This window comes from Schistocerca cancellata, chromosome 5 (genome assembly GCF_023864275.1).
Source record: "Schistocerca cancellata isolate TAMUIC-IGC-003103 chromosome 5, iqSchCanc2.1, whole genome shotgun sequence".
NCBI classification, from domain to species: domain Eukaryota; kingdom Metazoa; phylum Arthropoda; class Insecta; order Orthoptera; family Acrididae; genus Schistocerca; species Schistocerca cancellata.
Genome location: NC_064630.1, coordinates 723,421,468 through 723,442,556, shown reverse-complemented (window position 1 = coordinate 723,442,556; position 21,089 = coordinate 723,421,468). Strand labels below are relative to the sequence as shown.

The 21,089-nt window shown below is 41.6% G+C and overlaps 1 protein-coding gene across 2 annotated transcripts in view; it reads right to left on the bottom strand.

The window, feature by feature from the left end:
• LOC126187568 (arginine/serine-rich protein PNISR) overlaps positions 1-17,140 on the bottom strand; it is a 48,626-nt gene extending 31,486 nt beyond the window's left edge. Inside the window, exon 1 of one of the 2 annotated variants that reach the window (XM_049928727.1) lies at positions 17,013-17,140. Coding sequence is in view for 1 of the 2 variants with exons in the window: in XM_049928728.1 (XP_049784685.1) it covers positions 17,013-17,015 (3 nt within the window). In the remaining variant the exon portion in view is untranslated. The remainder of the gene's footprint in view (positions 1-17,012) is intronic. The other variant, XM_049928728.1, reaches the window with a different exon arrangement.
• Positions 17,141-21,089: the final 3,949 nt, after the last annotated feature.

Below are 21,089 nucleotides of genomic sequence, written 5' to 3'. Positions count from 1 at the left end.
TATGTATTAAAAGCGTGAGGATCCTTTAATGTGATAACTCCTAGACCATTTAGACTCAGAATCAAGTGCAGAAAAATATAATCTGCATTACAACACTTTGTACAAGAAATGACGTTGATCTGCAAATAAAATATTTTCAGTGGATAGTTTATACAAGAAAGTAGTTAAAATTACCATATGACAATATCAGTAAATAATAAAATTAGCCCTAATCGTACCGAAGTAAAATGTGTCTAAAATGTATTAATTAAAACTGCTGAATTTGCTACTTCAAAATTCACTTTTGATTAAAATGAAAAATCACCAAAAATTTTATGTCTAGGTAGTGCTAATTATCACTTACATATTTGAAATCTTGGTGAGCTTCGGCAATGGCAACTGATTTTAAAAAAAACAACCTGGTAAATTGTTATGGCTTGGTAGCAAAGATGGAATTTCTTATACAAAATCTTCGCACTTTAATGGAAGCTATAGGGTATTGCAACATACACTAGTTTATCTAAATTTACTTATAGATTAATATATCAGTCCTGCTGAAGAAATCATTAATGATTTGCCTAGACAGGGAAATTACTGAAGACTTTATGACATGTCTAATACTACTGTACTAAGAGGTCTATGGATGAACAAATAAATCAAATCAAATCAAATAAATAAATAAATAAATCCAGTGACATTTTCAAATCTCAAACACCTATGATGTATACATGGAGAATGAAGCAACAAATGAAAATTTGAGTGATTTAGGGGGAATACCAAGTGGGTTGAGGTGCGAGCGGGAATTTGGATAAAGGAGGGAGTTGTTCTAGGGGTCAATTTCCTCTCAAATCATACAGGACATGTCAATTCATGATCATATATTTCTCTGTGGAAATTTATGTTAGACCTGTATATCATACATGTTAAGAAATAAAATATTTTCATTTTACCTTTGTTTTTGTAAATGGTAAAGTCCTACCTGGCATATGTTTTGCTTTAAAGCTCCCTAAAGCTAAAGATCCACAATGACAGAGAGGGGGGTCCTCATGGTGGAGGAGATAACCACGAGTCAAAAAATTATGGCCGATGCAGAGCCGGCAGAGGCCTTATGAGAGGCCCGTAAGAAGGACCGCCATGGAGTTGTAACATCCTTTATTGCCCTGAGCTTGTTCGGAGAAGAAAGAGTGCTCCATTCTGCATCCTAAAGGCCCAAAACCTGACAACGTAATGCCGAGTGGAGGTCTATTTATGGAATGCCAATAGCGAGAGATGACCTGGTAGCAGTTAATTTAGCCAGTCGATCGCAAGTTCATTGCCAGGAATCCCAACATGGCCTGGGGTCCAAATGAAAACCACCGAGCATCCACTTTGAACGAAGAGAGAAAGGGAGTCCCGGATAGCGATGACCAACAGGTGGCGAGGGAAGCACTGGCCGATAGTGTGCAAACCGCTCAGTGAGTCACTACAGATAGTGAAGGATAGTCCTGAGCAGGAGGAGATATGGTCCAGTGCACGCAAGATGGCTACCAATTCTGCAGTAAAAACACTACAGCCATCTGGCAAAGAGCGAAGTTCCGTGCGTCACACATAGGTGCGGCCGGCGACCATGGAGCCATCAGTAAGATCACTTCTGAACCCTGAAAGGAACTGAGGAGACAGGAGAACTGGTGGCAAAGAGCCATCGGAAGGACAGAATCCTTTGAATCGATTGAGAGATCAAAACAGAGTTGCAGCCGAGGGGCGCACCATGGAGGGGTACATGCATGAATGGAGAAAAGAGGTGGTAAAGACAAGTGCTGGAGCTCAGAAAAGCGCGACTGAATGTGGACAGCCATCGCAAGCCCACATCGTGGCCACCGTTGTGGCAGGGTGATCTCCGTGTCTGGATAAAGGAGACCATAATTAGGATGCTTTGGGGTGCAGCGAATGTGGAGTGCGTAAGATATCAGCTGTTGCTGGCGCAAAACTCGCAGTGGCGGAATCCCCGCCTCTGCAAGAAGGCTAAGTACAAGGTTAGTCCAGAAGGCACCAGTCGCACGTCGGACCCCACAGTTGTGGATGGGGTCTAGGATCTACAGTGTTGAAGAAGACGCAGAACCATAGACAGAACTTCCATAGTCTAAACGAGACTGGACCAATACTTGATACTATCACAGGAGAACAGAGTGATCTGCACCACATGTGGTATTGCACAGACACCTAAGAACATTGAGATGGGACCAGTATGTCTCCTTCAGGTGGCGATGGTGAGGGAGCCATGTCAACCGGGCATCGAAGACCAGACCCAAGAAGCGATGGGTGTCCACCACTGTGAGGGGCTGGCCATCGGGGAACAGTTCCGGATTGGGATGGACTGTACGGCGATGGCAGAAATGCATGACAAGTCTTGGCTGCCGAAAACTGAAAGCCATGGGAAAGAGCCCATGAGTGGGCCCAACAGATTACTCCCTGTAGACGGCATTCTGCAGCGCCCATTACGGAGGAGGAGAGGTAGATACAAAAATCGTCAGCATACAAAGAGGGGGACACTGTCACTAGACCATTAATGGCTATGAGAAAGAGGGACGCTCAGCACGAAACCCTGTGGAACCCCATTTTCTTGTCGATGGGGACAGCTGTAAGAGGAGCCAACCAGGACCCAAAAAGAGTGATAAGAAAGAAAATTACGGGTAAACATTCGCAGAGCGCCATGAAGGCCCCATTCCTGAAGGGCGGTGTCATAGGCTTTATGCAGATCAAAGAAGACTGCAAGGAGGTGTTGTCGATGGGCAAAGGCCGACCAGATAGCAGACTCTAGGTGCACCAAGTTATCTACCGTAGAGCGGCCACAGCCACTTTGAGTCGATGACAAAAGGTTGCAGGATTCAAGGATCCAAAACAGCCGCTGACTCACCATGTGCTCAAGGAGCTTGCAGAGGGTGTTAGTAAGGCTAACTGGACAGTAGCTATCCAACTGAAGAGGTGGCTTTCCTGGCTTCAACATCAGAACAACAATACTTTCCTGCCACTGGGTAGGAAATACTCCCTCATCCCACAGACGGTTGAAGAGTGTCAATATACGACAGTGGCCAGCCACCGATAAGTGTTGGAGCATTTGGTTATGTATCCGATCTGGTTCAGGAGCTGTGTCAGGACAAAGGGCGAGGGCGCTGGCAAATTCCCACTCGCTAAATGGGGTATTATACGGTTCTGAGCAGCGAGTAACAAAAGACAAAGGCAGTCATTCTGAACGCTCTTTCAGGAGAGGTAACATGGGCGGATACTGAGCTGACGCCGAAGCTTGAGCAAAGTGTTGAGCGAAATTTTCTGCTACAAAGTCTGGATTGGTAACGACAACACCATGTACAGATATTTCCGCAAGCCTGGTGGGAGGACAGTGGCCAAAAATTTTCCGGAGTTTCGCCCAGACTTGTGAAGAGGGGGTGTGGGGTCCTAAGAGAACTACAAATTGTTCCCAGCAAATCCGTTTCTGAAATTTGATTAGGTAGCGGGCCTGGGAGTGAAATCATTTGAAGACCAGAAGAAGAGCAGTAGAAGGGTGCCGCTTGAAGTGTTGAAGTGCATGGCAGCAGTCTTTTATGGCTGCAGCAATTTCCAGAGTCCACCAAGGGACCATCTTCTGGCGGAGGAAACCTGAAGAAGACGGGATTGCTGAAACAGCTGCTGAAAGGATGGAGACAGTCAAGGTCTGAGTAGATTCATCAACACTGTCGTGTGGCAATACAGGGAGGGGGAAGGGGGGGGAGCAGAGGAGAAGACACCCCAATCCGCCTTAAGATAGGGCCCACCTGGGAGGGTGACGGAGCAAGAGACACTGAAGGAAAGTCAAAACAATCGTGAAATGGTCGCTGTCACATAAGTCATCATGGACACCCAACTCAATGGAGAGAAGAAGGCCGAGACTGCAGATGGAGAGATCAATGGTTGAGAAAGTGCCGTGCGCCACACTTAAGTGTGTGGGAGCGCCTGTGTTTAGTAAACAGAGGTCAATCCCTGCCAGAACAGCTTCAACTGTCCTGCCCAGGGAAATAGTCGTACGACTACCCCAAAGAGGGGCATTGTAGTTCCCTAATAACAGGAAGGGAGAAGGGAGTTGTTGAAGAAGGGTGGTGAGGGCATGGGATGTGGGCGGCCTGTTAGGTGGGAGGTAAAGATTACAAATTGCGATTGGAGTGGCCAGATGGACCCTGACAGCAATGGCTTCCAGAGTGGTATGGAGGGGAACCCATTTACTAACAATATCCTTGCGGACCAAGGTGCAAACATCACCAGAAGCCCGCAAGGGGCCAAGGGCCAATTCAGTTCCGACAGGAAGTGTGGAACCCACGAAGGGTCGGTGAGTAACAATTGACAAAATGGGCCTCCTGGAGTGCAATACAAGTGGCAGAGTAGAAGGAAAGAAGGGGCTGCAACTCTGGAAGGTGACGCAAATATCCATTACAATTCCACTGGAGGATTCTCAAGCTGAAGTGGAAGTGATGGGACTGGAGTCAGTCACACCACTGAGTCGCTATCTGTCACCGATAAGGAGTGATATTCATATAGGTGGGGTCAGACACTGTTGGTTCATTGACTGTCGGAGGGGAAGGCCACACCTCAGGGGGAACCAGAGAGGCCTTTCCCTTCTTCCAGCGTTTCTGCTTCTTCTCTTGGGAAGGAAGAGAAGGGCAGACTTCAGCAAGGGCAGGCACGGAATTACACTGGGCAATCTTGGCGCCCACTGGCCGCGAGTCACGCTGCCGATGTGGAGCAGTAGATCGCCCTTCAGGAGGGTGCCGGGAAGAGGAGTCCTGGGAGGGAGCTCCAGTACCGCCAGCTGCCGAAGGAGGGGAGCACTTCTCCGGCGGGGGAGGGGGAGCAGCACCCGAAGAGGTGGGTATGAATACTGAGGGGGAAGGGGAATGGGAGCGGGGGGAGGAGGCTGAAAGCATGGGGCGAATGGGGTGGGGCTCGGAAGAGGAGGGGGTTGGAGGGGGAATGGACATAACTGAAGCAAAAGTAGAGGTCATAGACATGGGATGAGCTGGTCATATTTTTGACGAGTCTCAGTGTAGGTAAGCCGATGTAAGGTTTTGTACTCTTGAATCCTTTCTTGCACAAACACTGGGCACGTAGGCAAGCATGGAGAATGCTGTCCATTACAATTTACACACATTGGCGGGGGAGCACAGGCACTCCCGATAGAGGGGGCGCCCACAGTCACCACAGAGGGGATCACTGGTGCAGCGGGAAGACATTTGACCAAACCTTAAGCATTTAAAACATCTCATCGGTGGTGGAATATAAGGTTTGACATCACACAGATACACCATTACCTTGACCTTCTCTGGGAGGACATCTCCCTCGAAGGCCATGATAAAGGCGCCCGTAGCGATGCGATTGTTTGGAGGGCCTCACTGCACACGACATATAAAACGAACCTCTCGCTGCTCGAGGTTAGCACGGAGCTCCTCGTCAGTTTGCAGAAGAAGATCTTGGTGGAAAATAATGCCCTGTACAGAGTCCCCCCTAGTACCACCCACTCCGATCAGGGGCTCGCCCTGTGGGCGCCACCCAGCCACAGCAAGGGCCGTCTGGCACAGCAGCCACTGCCAGGAGTTCTGGTGCCCCAAAACGATGAGCATCGACTCCTGGGAATACACGAGACGTTAACAACTCAGGTACTAGCAGTGTGATCCCTGTGGTTTCAGGGGGCTCAGCCAAGTGGGTACTTAACAGCCCCACCACATGGACTGGTTACCGTGCTGGTGACCTAGCAGGAGGGAGGCCAGGGTGCAAAGGGAAAGGGGAGGGGGAGAGGAACCTGCACCATGGAAGCTAGGTAGGGAGTTCATCCCCAAATGGCTCCCACTGAACGGAATTTTTTTGGAAATGGAGGTCAAGCCCCAAGGGGACCAAAAATGACGAAAAGGAGATGGAAACAGCAAACTAAACAATAGCATAGACCAAAACAAAGCCAGGAGGATAGCCAAGTCAACATAAAGAAGTCCACTAAGAGGGAAAAGAAGGGGCAGGGACAAAAGAGCAAGGAGAGGGAGGAAGAGGAACAGGGATGGTAATGCAGCCTTCAAAGGAAAGGAAAGGAGGCTGCAATAGCTCGGGGCCCTGTGCGCGCCACACATGTACCCACAAAAGAACTGTGGGCCCCCTGGGGGACCTATAAACCCCTATCACAAAACTTATGAATATTGCACAATACATTGTCTTGTTAATGCCTTAGTAGTTACTGCAAACAATGTGAGCAATATTTTTCTGTGTAAAGTGTTACAAATTTTCCAACATTCTGCATATTTTGCATCCATAGAATTTCTAGTGTAAAATCTACGAGTAGGCAACACTGTTTCTAGTGCTCTTCTGTTTATAACGAGTGAGAATCTGCACATGAATCATTCTGTATACAGATTTGTGTTTGGTTTGGACATTTTCTTAGATACAATGTCAGTGAGGAAATATAGCAGTGAATGGGTGAGGTGCAAAGGCCATGAAAAAAAGACAAGAAGTTGGTGTTTAAGAAAAGTGAAAAGCACTTCACAATTGTTGGAAATCTGTCAGAGGTATTCCTGAAATATGTTGGTCCTCAAGTAAATGTGTCACCATGACATGCATTGTGCAGCAATTGCTGTACTCATCACAAATAGGAATTTAGTGACAGCCCACCCGAACAATTGCCTTCACCTGAATGTGAAACTGAAGACTACAGTGCAGATGCTTATACTCCTGGGTGTAAAGTTATTGATGCATTGAATGTTGGCATTTCTGTTGTAGACCCTAATGTATCCCCACTTAAACATCCAGACTATATAAGAAGCATAAATAAAAAATGGTACATACAAATACAAGTGGAAGAACTTTAAACAAGTTTTAAACAAGCAATATCTTCAAAACTTTGTGAAGTGTATAATGCAGAGGCACTTGGTGCAGAACCTGAAGATAGTCAGATGTGCACCCAATGTGATGTATGGTTTCAAAATCTGAACACTGTTCTCTCTGCAGCCACCTATACTGAGAAGGTACAATTGCTGACATTGATACCAGATAGCTACTCCAAGTGGCAGATACGGAAATACATACCCACGTTCTCACATTATTTAATTCCAAAAGCTTGTAAAATGAGGACTGAAAAAGGTATTTGGGCATGCCTAGGCTCCTACTGTGGGCATCTGTCACAAGATGATATGCTTAATGTTTCTCTGGAATATTTCTTAAGCGACAACAAAGACTGCAGCAGGCAAAGTCCTAATCAGGCTAATGTTACCTCTGTTAATGAAAATGGTGAAAAAATTAAAAATTTATACAACAAGATCAGTAAGAGAAGCATATCTCCTAATGGAAAATGAGAACCCAAATTTCAAAATTGGTCTCATGAAATTCTAGCCCTTATGACCAAAATGGATAATATGCCAGCCAGTGAAGGAAGTAGGGACACATATTTACTGCACTAATTTGAAACTTATAGGGAACAAGTGCACAGAGATAGATGTGTAAAGAGCTGCAAGAAAAATGTTGGTTGCAGGAATGTGCTGTGTGTCATGGTGTTGAAGGGATGACCGTTGAAGCATTAAACCTTCAGGATACAGACAGTGATTGTGGGAGGGAGAAGAGGTGGTGAAGAAGAGAATGGAGCTAGCACAGTTCATTATAGAGGTTAGGCATTGACTCATGAAAGGAGTATCTCATCTTCATATCCAAAGGATTCAGATACAGCACACAGCAGAAGTAAAATCAGTGACATCCCACAGTACTGACCCACCAGTTCTTCATTTCAACTTTTCTGAGAACTGGTCTGTTGCTTTGCAGAATGAAGTTCAAAGTTACCACGGGCACATATCACAAGCGGAAATATTCATATGTGTTGCTCACTTCCTTGTAACATCACACTATTTTGCTAGTGTCAGTGACAGTCTCATTCATGGGTCATTCCATGCCAAGTGGTCTAGAGGCTCCCACATGACCCTCATGGATTTTGATGAAATTTTGTATGAACATTCACACTTGTTCTCAATGAACACTGGTAAAGTTTCAGTTTAAGAAATTCAATACTTTCAGAGATACAGTCATTTGTTTAAGACCATAGCACAGCTTTCTATAGTGCCTCCTTGAATTTTCAGCAACTTTGAGATATCTCTGTAAGTATTTGCATGAAAGAAACAAAACTTGCCCATCTTATACAACTTTTAGAGCTCTTTAAAGTAAAATGTTAAGAAAAGGATATCTGAGCAATTTTCATATAGATAATTTGAAGCAAAGTTGGGCAAAATAATAGCTGTTTAAAAAAAAATGCGAACTTTAGTTTTTTATATCTCCAAAAGTAATTGTGGGATGTACATGAAACTTTACACACCATAACTCACCAACCCAAGGTCTTAGAATATAAAATGTCATTCTCCTATTGCTTTCCATTATTTCGCAAATCTAGGGTAAAGTTGACGATTTTTCAAAAAGTGCTAAAAATGGGTATTTTTAGTCAAATTTTTCAAAAAAGTGTTTTCTCCAAACTCTTCTAAACTATGGTCATTAGAAAGAACATATTCTAAACTATCTAGAAAAGTGGATTTGGTTTTGCAATGCAAGCATATAAGGCCCTAAAAAGTAGCGTGAAATAAGAAGTCCTGATGAATGTTATTTCTTGTCACCTCCCCCACCATCTCTCTCTCTCTCTCTCTCTCTCTCTCTCTCTCTCTCTCACACACACACACACACACACACACACACACACACACAAGTATTATTAAGAATGAATGTAAATCGTAAAATTTATTTGCATAATCATCTAATTATTAGTTGCCTGTTTAATGAACAACACCAGCTTACTGATGGAAAAGAAGTGTATAAATGAGTTGCTATGGTCCATGGTGGCTTAACCACTGCTAGTTTTATTTCACCTGAGAAAACCAGCATTCCCATTGCCATAGGGGCCACACCCGATAGCTTAGCAACAACAGCCACGGGTCAGTTTCTTTACCACAGGATCCCAAGCCTGATAGTAAAATTATTTAAGTGCCCTGTGTAAAATTAGAAGGCACTCTTGGGTTCCTTAGATTGTTTCCTCTAACCTATTTCAATTTTTGATATGCTACATTAATTTTCTGATGAATATCAAGACGAATGGTGTATTGCCGGCCAGACGAATTTACTGATGGAGCTGGAATAACTGAATAATGTGGTGTTCCGGAACCCAGCACTTATCACTTCTTGGTGGCCAATAAAATGAATTTGCTGGATCATGTGGGTGCATAAAGTTTATTAATGCATCCCTTTGCTCTGTGGAGGTCTCACAGATATTCCCAATCCACCATACATTTTCATAGATGCATGCAACATATTGTCCTGGCTGGAGAGCAGACATTAATATGCCTCCTCCATTACTGTAACCCATTTTAGCTAGAAAAGATGAACAATCATTTGAAACTCTGATGACCTGAATTGTTGTTTCATCAATAGGTACAAAGTGATGATTTTCTCTAGTGCCTGCTACAGTTTGTCCAAGTTTAAACCTCTCTTCTTGTGACATAATATTTTTTTCAATTTCCTCTTTACTGACGAAAACAATTTTAATTTCATTAATGTTTTAAGAGCAGAAGTGAAACAGAACTAGGAGAGTTAGAATTTGCCCATTAACTGGCCGTTGCAAGCTTGCTCTTGGTGCTAACCACTTTGTTGTACCTCCAATCCCATCACAAGGTGATTTCCCGTGACTAGTAGCAAAAAAATTTCATTCGGCTGTCATTCCAAAATCAGTCTTATGATAGCACAAATTTAGGAAATTCTTGAAATTTTTATATTGAGCACTGGACCCATCACTGAAATAATGAATTTGGGATATCTGTGCAAGCCATGCTTTTATATATTTGATGCGCTCCTTGATAAAAACGTGAACTGTAATAGTGTCATGCCGCAAACAATCACTGATAATGCAAAAACTTAAAGATTCTACTTTCTAATTTTGACGAAAGTAGATAACAATGGATGAATTGTTGCTTGACTATCGCCCAGTGGAAGCCTTGCACAGCATCCTGAATGGTAAAAGAATAATTTTGTGCAAAATCCATTAGGACAACAAGGTCTTCGTCTTTCAGATGACATTTAAGGCCTTTAAGATGCAAGCTTTGATGCTTGGCAATGTAATGATGGCATGACAGACTCCACATTTTATTTTTTACATCTTCAATAAATTCATCCACTACCATTTGCTTCGTGTCCAGTGTGGCCCGATCGGTATGTATCCATTGCTTAAACACAATAACTTCCTGTGGCTCATGACCTAGGAAATAGCTGGCAATTTCAGATGCTATAGATCCGGGCCCAGGACACCTTTCACAGCGATGTAGCACGTACTGTTTAGAGTTCAAACTGCAAACTGCCTTGCTGAGAATCTCCTTATAATTTTCACGTATACCAGCTCCGTTAAGCATAAGCTTAACATTTTGATGAATTGCACAGATGCAAACTGCATGCATTCCAGCTGACCCTATTGTTACACACCATTTGGGTCCAAGTTCACAAAACTTTGAGAACCCTATTTCTGGACCATTTATATTCTTATAGATAACATACATTCCCCGTAAATTGCAAAGTAACAATCTTTTCTGCATGAATGTCTTTCTATCTAAAAGTCTAACTGAAATACTATCTTCTTTTCCAGGGCACACACTACTATACTCATCATCTTCAAAAAACTTTCGTACTCTATTAGCAACTTCTGCTGGTAATTTCCTGCTTTGCCTATTTTCGGAAAGTGCCAGAATGCCCTCCTCTGCCTTAAGCTTCCGAGCATTCTTCACCATTATTTCGGACATGCCGAACTGAGCTGCTGTTTGACTGTCCAACTTACAGGTGCCAAGGTTAAAATTTACCTCTGTTCTTTATGAATTGCATTCTGCATCTTGGCTTTCAGTTCAGTCAGCAAATGTGCATAGTCGGCACAGTTTCCACATTCCTTAATTTCACTAGCATCTTCAATTTGTTGGTTTACTCCCATTGCATATACAATTCTGTTTTGAATCACATTTAGAGCCTTTTGAATTTTCTTCTTCACATATTGGGGCTTATCTCTGTAGCTTACTGTTCTCTTCAGGGGTGACATACCGATAGACAATAAGCTACTATTTAATTCTTCTTTTGGTGTAAAGTCCTCATCAGAATGTGATGATGAGGCTGATAAAGCTTCGTCCAAGTGTTTATTTAAGGTAGTCCTGCAAGCCGGACAAATTTTCTGACCTGGCTTTATGTTATTAACAAGCTGCTGCTTCAACATAGAAGAAGCCTTATTAGCTGTTTCAGTATCAAGAGTGAGAATTCCTGCCTTAACATTATGATTCACCTTCCCAAAGGGATTGAAGCATTTTTTTTGTAACCTCTCATATTGTGTCAATAACAGGGCTTCATGGTGTAGGCAAACTTGAGAGGTATTGTCCAGCTTTGCTTCAGAACGTCGGACCAACAACTCTTTTTCCTCATCACTAAAATCCGCAAACCATTTTAAAGCAGCTTTTTTTGGCAAAGAAAGTGAAATGACACTTTTGTTCCACTATCTCCTTGCCCAATTGAGCAGGAAGGTATGCTGTTCCCTTCTGCATCCATCTCTATATACACAATGTATAATACCAATGAAAAAAATCTAATAAGAGATATATGCTATAAAAGACACAATCAAAACCAATTTTTTGTAAATTAGATTACAAACTTTGATGGTCTTACGAATCACTTAACAAGCCACACTCAGTTGAGAGAACCCACTCACTATGCTGCAAACACACCACTGAAATACTGATTGTTCAAACAAGGCTCACAATAATGAAACAATCTGATTGTTAACGTAATTGTTGCCATTATACTTTCTATAAACAGTGAATCTTGTGAATTTTCTCTGTGAAACTAGTGGTTACGTATCTACCAAGGTAGTAGGCTACATTTAAGAGTGATTAAATATAAAACACTTAGATGTTTAACCAACCAATTTCACATGTTTCCCTAATAACTTTACGACGAAAATTCACAGGTTACAACAGCTAGGTATTAAAATCTCTGCAATATTGATTCGAAAATTTACTACAAATGGGAAGAGTTTTATGCAGATAAACACTTACAATAAAAGCAGAACGGCTACTTCTCGTAGTTTTCAAATTTTTCTGACAGTCTCATTGCCTATTTACCATATATCTTTATTTCAATTATTCAAGGCACTAATAAACATTTATTAGGCATAATAAAAGGTTTTGCCAGAAAAATGTGTTCAAACTTCGAGTGCGCCTCTTTGATGATGCTACTTTTTAGGGCCTTATATGCTCGGATTGCAAAACCAAATCCACTTTTCTAGATAGTTTAGAATATGTTCTTTCTAATGACCATAGTTTAGAAGTGTTTGGAGAAAACACTTTTTTGAAAAATTTGACTAAAAATGCCCATTTTTAGCACTTTTTGAAAAATCGTCAACTTTACCCTAGATCTGCGAAATAATGGAAAGCAATAGGAGAATGACATTTTATATTCTAAGACCTTGGGTTGGTGAGTTATGGTGTGCAAAGTTTCATGTACATCCCACAATTACTTTTGGAGATATAAAAAACTAAAGTTCGCATTTTTTTTTTCAAACAGCTATTTTTTGCCCAACTTTGCTTCAAATTATCTATATGAAAATTTCTCAGATATCCTTTTCTTAATATTTTACTTTAAAGAGCTCTAAAAGTTGTATAAGATGGCCAAGTTTTGTTTCTTTCATGCAAATACTTACAGAGATATCTCAAAGTCGCTGAAAATTCAAGGACGCACTATAGAAAGCTGTGCTATGGTCTTAAACAAGTTACTGTATCTCCAAAAGTATTGAATTTCTGAAACTGAAACTTTACCAGTGTTCATTGAGAACATGTGTGAATGTTCATACACAATTGCATCAAAATCCATGATGGTCATGTGGGAACATTTCTCGATATTAGACCACTTGGCACGGAATGGCCCTCATGACAGTGTACATGCACGCTATGCTGCCAGGATGATGATTGATGACATAGCATCTGGAGGCCATACATTTCCTAAACATGTGTATGTGACTGATGGTACAGCATCTCATTTTGAAAATGAGCTTTCAGCTCTATGAGCGTGGAAAACATGTACAGGAAATAAGTTAAAAAAGAATATTTTCAGCAAAAAAAGTGCATGTGATGGGGTAAACATCTTGCAACAAGATTTAATCTCCAGTAGGAAGCTGTTGATGCTACTCAATTTGTACACATCATATCAAAATTATTACAAAACATGAAACCCTTACTCCGAAATGAAAGTACATCAGGGGACTTCCGATACAAGAGTGGCAGTCACTGAAAGAAAAGTGGTTTTCTTAGTGGCGAGATCTATTTACAAAATTTCAATTGCCAACTTTCTCTTCCAAATGTGAACATATTTTGTTGACACCCACCTATGTAGGGAGAAATGATCATCATAATCAAATACGAGAAATCAGAGCCGAAAGGAAAGATTTAGGTGTTCCTTTTTCCCACACGCCATTTGAGAGTGGAATGGTAGAGAAGTAGTATGAAAATGGTTCAATGAACGCTCTGCCAGGCTCTTAAGTGTGAATTGCAGAGTAACCATGTAGATGTAGAGTGATTTGCTATGAAGGTAGGAATTCAGTCTAGTCTTTGCTGCATTGCATCTTTGTGAGCCACAGACATTACAAGAACAGTTCTCCATGAAAAGCAGCCCATTACTGAGTGTGAAATGCAGAGATCTCAGAATACTCTAGAAAATGTTATTGAGAGCAACTTCATTTCTTATGCTTATGGTGGGTCGGACAAATAATTACTGTCTCTCATAATGTGCAAAATACAACCGTCTCCTGTATGACACCTCATGGTATGTCTAAATCTTTCAAATGGTCATCAATAACAGATCAGTGTTCAGTTCCCATTTCCCAAGTACTACTCTTGTTGGATCATCCTTGTACATCTGCAAATTCAGCTTGGCTACACGAGTTCAATGGGAAAAAGGTGAAAAAGAAATTTTGAAAACATTAACTCTTTCTAACTGTGCGGTGTTGGTTGTTATAGTGTTGGCAATTTTAATTCATGGAATAGCATAAAGAAGTAAAATTATGACAGAGTACAATAAAAATTTATAAATAATATCAGAAACAGAAAAATGTATATACAAATCTGTTTCCTATATGTCCCAATTCTTTTATAAAATTGCTTGAACAAAATTAATAATTTTTTCCCCATTCACTTGTACAGCTGTAAAATAATTATTTTGACTACAGTATACCAGTTTTGCATTACTTTTTCTCAAAATTAGCAGTCAGTTTCAATTCTTAAGCATCCAGGATTAACATGGAGATTAGACAAGTATAACATAAAAAATTTTCAAATTTTGCCCCTCAAAATATTGCCCACTCTGAACCTTCCACAAATACAACCACCAACTAGCATACGAACATATCACACAATTTTTAGAATATTCAGAATAGGTGTTTTGCAGAAAATAGTTTGTAAAGAATGAAAAAAATTTCAGGTTATCGAATCTTTATGTGCAGATATTTTGATAGTATAAGAATTTCAGGCATTTATGTCATGAATGACAGTTTGCAGTCTTTTAACTCTATAATTTCTCAAGACAGTTAACATCCTGTGACTATTCATATTCTCAAAACACAATTTTGAAGTTTGCTAGAAGTTGCAAATGTTCGCAGTTAATTTTCACAATTAAAAATGAAAAAATTTCAGAAGTGTGAGTGTGTGTTAATCATGTCTGATGGTACTGTGAACAAGTCAAGAGTGAATGTGTCACATCAATATATACTAGAGAGCTGAAATTATTTTTAATAAAACCCTAGGGTAGTAAGTGCAGTTGTGCAAAGTCAGTGTGCCAGCGTGGTATAACCGTTAGTGCATCTGCCTACTGCGCAGGAGACCCGGGTTCAAAACGCAGCATTGGTATAAATTTTCATTTGATGCTTCAGTCTGCATACATACATCAAAGAAACAAAACAAATCTGAATGGTTGAGTTCTAGATTTTCCATGACCAAAATGAATAAAAAATATTTCAAATCATACTGTCTAGCATTTGCTTTGACAATTTCATAACTTCTCTATCCCATTTTGTTTATCTTTGTCGATGGGCAGGCAGTGAAGCTACTAAACTATTAGACTCCAGCAGCATTACCTAGGAACAGAGCTATGTCAGTGATAGACACTTGACATCTCTTCCATCAAATGTTGTTGTTAATATTTACTACTAATAAAACCGTATTAACTGCGCATACTCCAACAAACTGTACAAGTTCATGTGCAGATATGCCTCAGCAAATTAAAGTGCAAACTATAACCTAAACAGCCTGCCAAAACACCCACTTAATGGTGGGTTCATTATCAGTATAGTCACCGACAGAAAATGAATCTTGGCATTGAAAAATGTTGCTTGTGTACAGGACTTACCTCACTGGGTCTGAATGAAATCTATTTCCCAACTTAACAAAAATGTGTGGAATGGATTTCAACTTCAAAATCTCAAATAGAAATGCCAGAGCTCCAGCATCATTAGCAACCTTGTACATCCCTAGCACAATCACAAAAAATATTGCTTGACCACACTGCACTGATTCATTCCTAAAATACTGTGCAACACATTTGTTACCAGTGTTACTGCCCTATCAATGTTTGCACAATATCTTAACACATGGAACACTGAATCTACCTGTAGTCTGATAACACACACAGCATTGTATGGAAAGTAAAAACATAAACCAATGAACACAAATAACTTACCATTTCATAAAATTGGGCCAATGGAAATATAAACAGAATTGAGGATTATTGAGTTGGAAGCCAAGAGATCCTTACTTGTACTACAGAATACAATGGTGTATGATGGAAAAAAAAAATCTATGTCACCTACATCATCAATACCAAAAAGAAGAAAACATTATCGAGAAAGAACAAACACTAAATGAATAAATCCCTATCCCTACATATGTGTACATAAGTGTGCATGTTATGTTCCATTACAGTTATGGTATCTTATAATTTACTGATAGTTAGCATCCTCTATTATTGTGCTATCATGATAAAGGTCAATGCTAACGACTATGATTTTTAGAAATGAGTTTGTGACAGTATTTTGTAAAGTGTGTTGAAATGCAATGTCATTTGGCATTATTTACGATGACCGTTGTTAAACTGTAAATATATGCAGTGGACTTTTACTATTTGTACCACACAGAAACAACAGCTGTAATGTATACCCACAGGTTGATGAACACACGATGAGGGTAGATACTCGTAAACAAATGTTCACGCTGAACAGTGTATGTTACACTTTCAACGACGTCATTAACAGTCGATGTGTAATTTCTATTTCGAGTCAGTTACGAAAACTGTTAAACGAAAGAAGACTCTGAGGACTCAAGTACTTCACTGAATTGCCTTTCGCATGATATAAAATCATTATTTATCACGTCTGCTGCAACACACAGTCGCAGAACTCATGTGAACCATTTACACAGCGTAACAAATTAGTCTCCTTAAATAATTAACGCTTCCCACTCCTGAAAATATCTCTGTATGGGCGGTGGCGGTAAACAAATTCTGCAATGCATATGAAACTTCCACGGAAAACTAACCCAAAAATTCAAGTCTCTGCGTTCCTCTCGGGTATGAAGTCAGATGTGAATAAATAAATGTTATTAGTAAACATACCATACGTCCTCTTCTAGTAAGTGGTGTTTCCAAGCACCGAAAGAAGAAAAAGCTTAAGTTCAACCCTGAGACTCGAACTGAACTTTACCATCTAAATACCACTATTTAATTTTGTCACATTTTTGTTCAAATAAAAATTTGAAAGCTGTTTTAACAGCAGCATTCAAAAATACCCGAATCTGTAACACAGCAACTTAATCACTGGTTTAATACTGATGTTTATAGGTTATGTTCGGGATGCGGTAAATTTCCACACTACTTCATGCACGATCGCAAAAGCTTCCATTTGAGATCTATAACTTCCAGTGGCACAGATGATGGATCTTATTTATCATAATATTACACACCATTCGGAAGAGTCGAAACTACCACTTGAAAAAATGTTTTCCGATCCCTCGTTGCTCATTCTTCACACACTGTTTGAAGGCACACAGTACTGTTTTTGTCTGTGTTCTAATGTCACAGAACTCCACAGGATCTCTTCAGGTAGATCGATGCAAAGTACTTCATTTCGACAGCCAGAAGTTCACTAACATATTTTCTACTCAGACTCTTCCATTTACCTATTGTTATACATATTGGGTAAATAACCTTTTTTCTTAAATTAGGCCTGTAACATTTACAAAAATATTAAAACACCAATTTCTACGAACAAGTAATATACAACAGGCACATGTAAAAGAGAGTCTTTAAAAGCTGTTATTGACCTCAGGGTCAGTGTTGCCTAAAAGCTAAAATAAATAAAGAATAAATAATAAAGATAATTTTAAAAATGTACACTGATAAATTCAAACAGACAGGAAATTATTACAACGTAGCTAGAAAGATAATGAAACGCATTATATCAATTTTCATCATAGTACACTATGTTCGGCATGCTTGTTCTGGGAATCATTTGACATTTGCTAGAATAGGTTATTTCGTTTATATTGAAATTAAAATGTTATTTTCGTGTTTAAAATCTTCGCACCTAAGATACTGATGGCGTCACAGCAGAATTTATTTTTATGTTCGTATGTGCTTTTATTTACACATACATCACGAGAGGTATTGTGGCTGTGCACTGCTTTTATTTACACATACATCACGAGAGGTATTGTGGCTGTGCACTGCTTTTATTTACACATACATCACGAGAGGTATTGTGGCTGTGCACCTTTCAGATATATACTTTGGCTTTCTGAAGGCATTTGGCTTTCCTGAAGGCATTGATATGCAGTGTGCGCACGAGTGTTAGTGAGCGCCGCGCTATTGCAGTGGGCAACTAGGGAGAGAGAATAGACCAGGCTGTTCCAACCGAGCTCCAGGGAGCCGGAGCGCTCCGGAGCGCTCACTGCGGCAGCTCGGAGCCCGCGTGGAGGGGGAAAGCGAACTCACTGCCCCCTGGCCGCATGCAGTCGCAACTGAAGCAATAATCCGTGTTCAATGACAGCTATGAGTAGCCGCGGGATCCCTGTACCTCTATTGGAGGATACCTTTCTATTCATTGAGGGGGATGATCGTCTGCAGTGTCTTGTATGTCATAAAGTAATTAATTCTGCGAAGAGGTACAATATACAACGACATTATACACGTCTTCACGCAGCGCACTACGATCAGGCAGAAGGTGCTGCACACTGATAATTGGTAGCCAGGCTTAAGAACGACATATCGGGAGACGTAAGTTTAAAAACGGTTTCGTAATACGAAGGGTATCAAAACATGCAACATAGTTCGTGTTCTGTAAAGCGTTTATAACTTTCAGGTGAATTAGAGCGGAGAAAACACTACTGAATCTGCAATGCGAGCAAGCTACAGGGTCGCTCACATGATTGCGACGAGTGACAAGCTGTTTTCGGTGGGACCACTCGTAAAATCGTGCATGGTAGCAGTTGCAGAATGTTTGTTTCCAAGGGAGGTGTAGGCAATTGAAGGGGTTTGCCTGTCGAAGCAAACAATATCTCTTCGAATCCTGGACATGGCAGCGGATTTAGAGACACAGCTCAGGAAAAAGGCAGAGGGCTTTGTTGCATTTTCGCTAGCGCTTGACGAAAGCGAAATATCGGATTGGGCCCAGCTTGCAGTCTTTGTGCATGGTGTCGACATGGAGCTGCAAATAACTGAAGAACTCTTGGATGTGGTACCACTCGATTACACTGCAACAGGACGTGACATTTTTGAAGATGTTTGTGAATCAGTGGACAATATGAATTTTCCGTGGGATAAGCTCCATTCTGTGGCGACAGACGGTGCACAAAAAATGATCGGGCGTCACCAAGGTTTTGCTTCTCGTTTGAAAAATAAACTCAGGGACGAATTCGGGAAAGACATTTTGACTCTTCATTGTTTTATTCACCAAGAGCCACTGTGTGCTGAAACAGTAGAGCTAGGTGGCGTAATGAAAGACGTCGTGAAGTGTGTGAATTTTATGCGACGTCACGGTATGAATCATCGCCAAGTCAAAGGATTCCTGAAAGATATGGAAGCGGAGTATGGGGATATACCTTACCACAGTACAGTTCCTTGGCTGAATCAGGGAAAAGTTCTTGATGTTTTCTTTGCCATTCGTGGGGAAATATCCCCTTCTCGTGAAATGAAAGGGGAAGAAATGCATTGTCTGAAAAACATAAAATGGATATCAGACCTGGCGTTCCTAGCTGACATAACTATGCATCTGAATAATTTAAATCTGTCATTGCAGGGCAAAGGGCAGCTAATCGTTGACATGCACGACCAAAGCGTTCATGGAAAAGTTACGCTTATTTGAGAGGCAGACGAGTAATGGACATTTAACGTTCTTCAGTCGTCTTGCTTCTTTAAAACTACCTCAAGGTACTACTTTCGGCGATTACCAAGCAAAGTTAAAGCGTCGTTTGAAACGCGATTCCGAGACCTCACTAGTTTGGAAATTGAACATAAGGTGTTCAGCACTCCTTTTTCAGTTTCCCCCAATAACTTGTCATCGTCACTTCAATTGGAGATTATTGATTTGCAAAATTCAACTTTGTTGTAAGAGAGGTACTACAACACGTTGGATTTGTCGCGATGGTATCGTTCATTACAGCAAAAAACATTTCCCAAGGTTCACAACAATGTCGCTCAGATGTGCATGTTTGGTTCTACGTATTGTTGTGAGCAGTTTTTCTCAGCAATGAAAAGAGTAAATAGTAAGGAATCATCGTTTCTTCAGGGTGCAATAATGAAGGCCATCCTCCGTATTAAAGCTGCGAACACTTTGACACCTGATATTTCCGATCTTGTACTGAAAAGAAAATGTCAAGGTACAGAGGCCCAATAAATTTAGTACGCAATTTCTTGTAAAACAGTTGTTTCTTATTTATTTCCTGAACATCGTATTTCCTGGTGTAGCATGTCGCCACGTCTTAGCAGCTAAGAGTATGAGGTTGTCGATTTTGTAAGACGCAGCTGGCACATCAAAACGCTTGCGTTGCTGCCTGCCATGCCACGCACCGGCCCACAGCGAGCGACACGGCTCCCTGGAGCAGGGAGCGCTCCGCGGCTCACAGCGGAGCCGACGAGCTGGAACAGCCTGGAATAGACAGACTGTGCTGCACGCCCAGCTGCCAAATGTCTTGCTGCTCTGCTCACAACGAAGGCGAACTGTCGCGTTCCTGGCGTGCAGCATGGCGAAGCAAGGTCCTAGCTAAATGCCGTAATAGCGAAGAAGATAAAACACATCAGGAAGCCCAAGCTGCAGAAAGCACCGACGAGCGAATGCAGGAACAAAAGGAGGAAAATGACCACAGTACAACCATACGTCCCCTGAACATTCCGTGCATAGGCGACGAGTCGATAGAGCTGCACGATTGGCCATTGCAGCGCTGCGCTGCAAGTTCTAAGTCGTTGTCCAGTCTGTAGACTCCGACACCATAATCAAGCTGCACGCCCCGACGAACATGGGCGACTACATGACGCTGGAGAGCACTACAGCAGCCCACATCGCTGATGAGTCCGGCGAGAAGACAGCTTCACAACCCCGACATGTGAAGACAACCAAGGAACTCCTGAGAGGACTGCCACAGATATCAGCGAGAAGGAAGGACTGCGGCGAGCAGGTTTCCACAATGCAGCAATCAAGTTGCACAATTAGACGAACAAGAAGAGGCCGCACTCTTCATTGTCGCTGTGCAAGCAGCAAATGACGATGACGAAGTATACGCAGTGCGGAAGCTTCTAGGCTTTCCTGTCGAGATAGAGGCTCTCCCCACCAGCCTTGACCAATCACCCCAATGTTACAGCTGCCAGGAAGAAGAGCATGTGGCGAAATACTGCCACAATGCCGCAAGATGCATTAAGTGTCCAGGGCTGCACGACAGCTGCACTTGTACCATCAGCAAAGACGAACGGCCGTCGTGTGCCCGCTGAGGCGGACACACGTCGCAAATTACCGTGGCTGTCCGAATTTTGCAGAGTGCAGCAATACC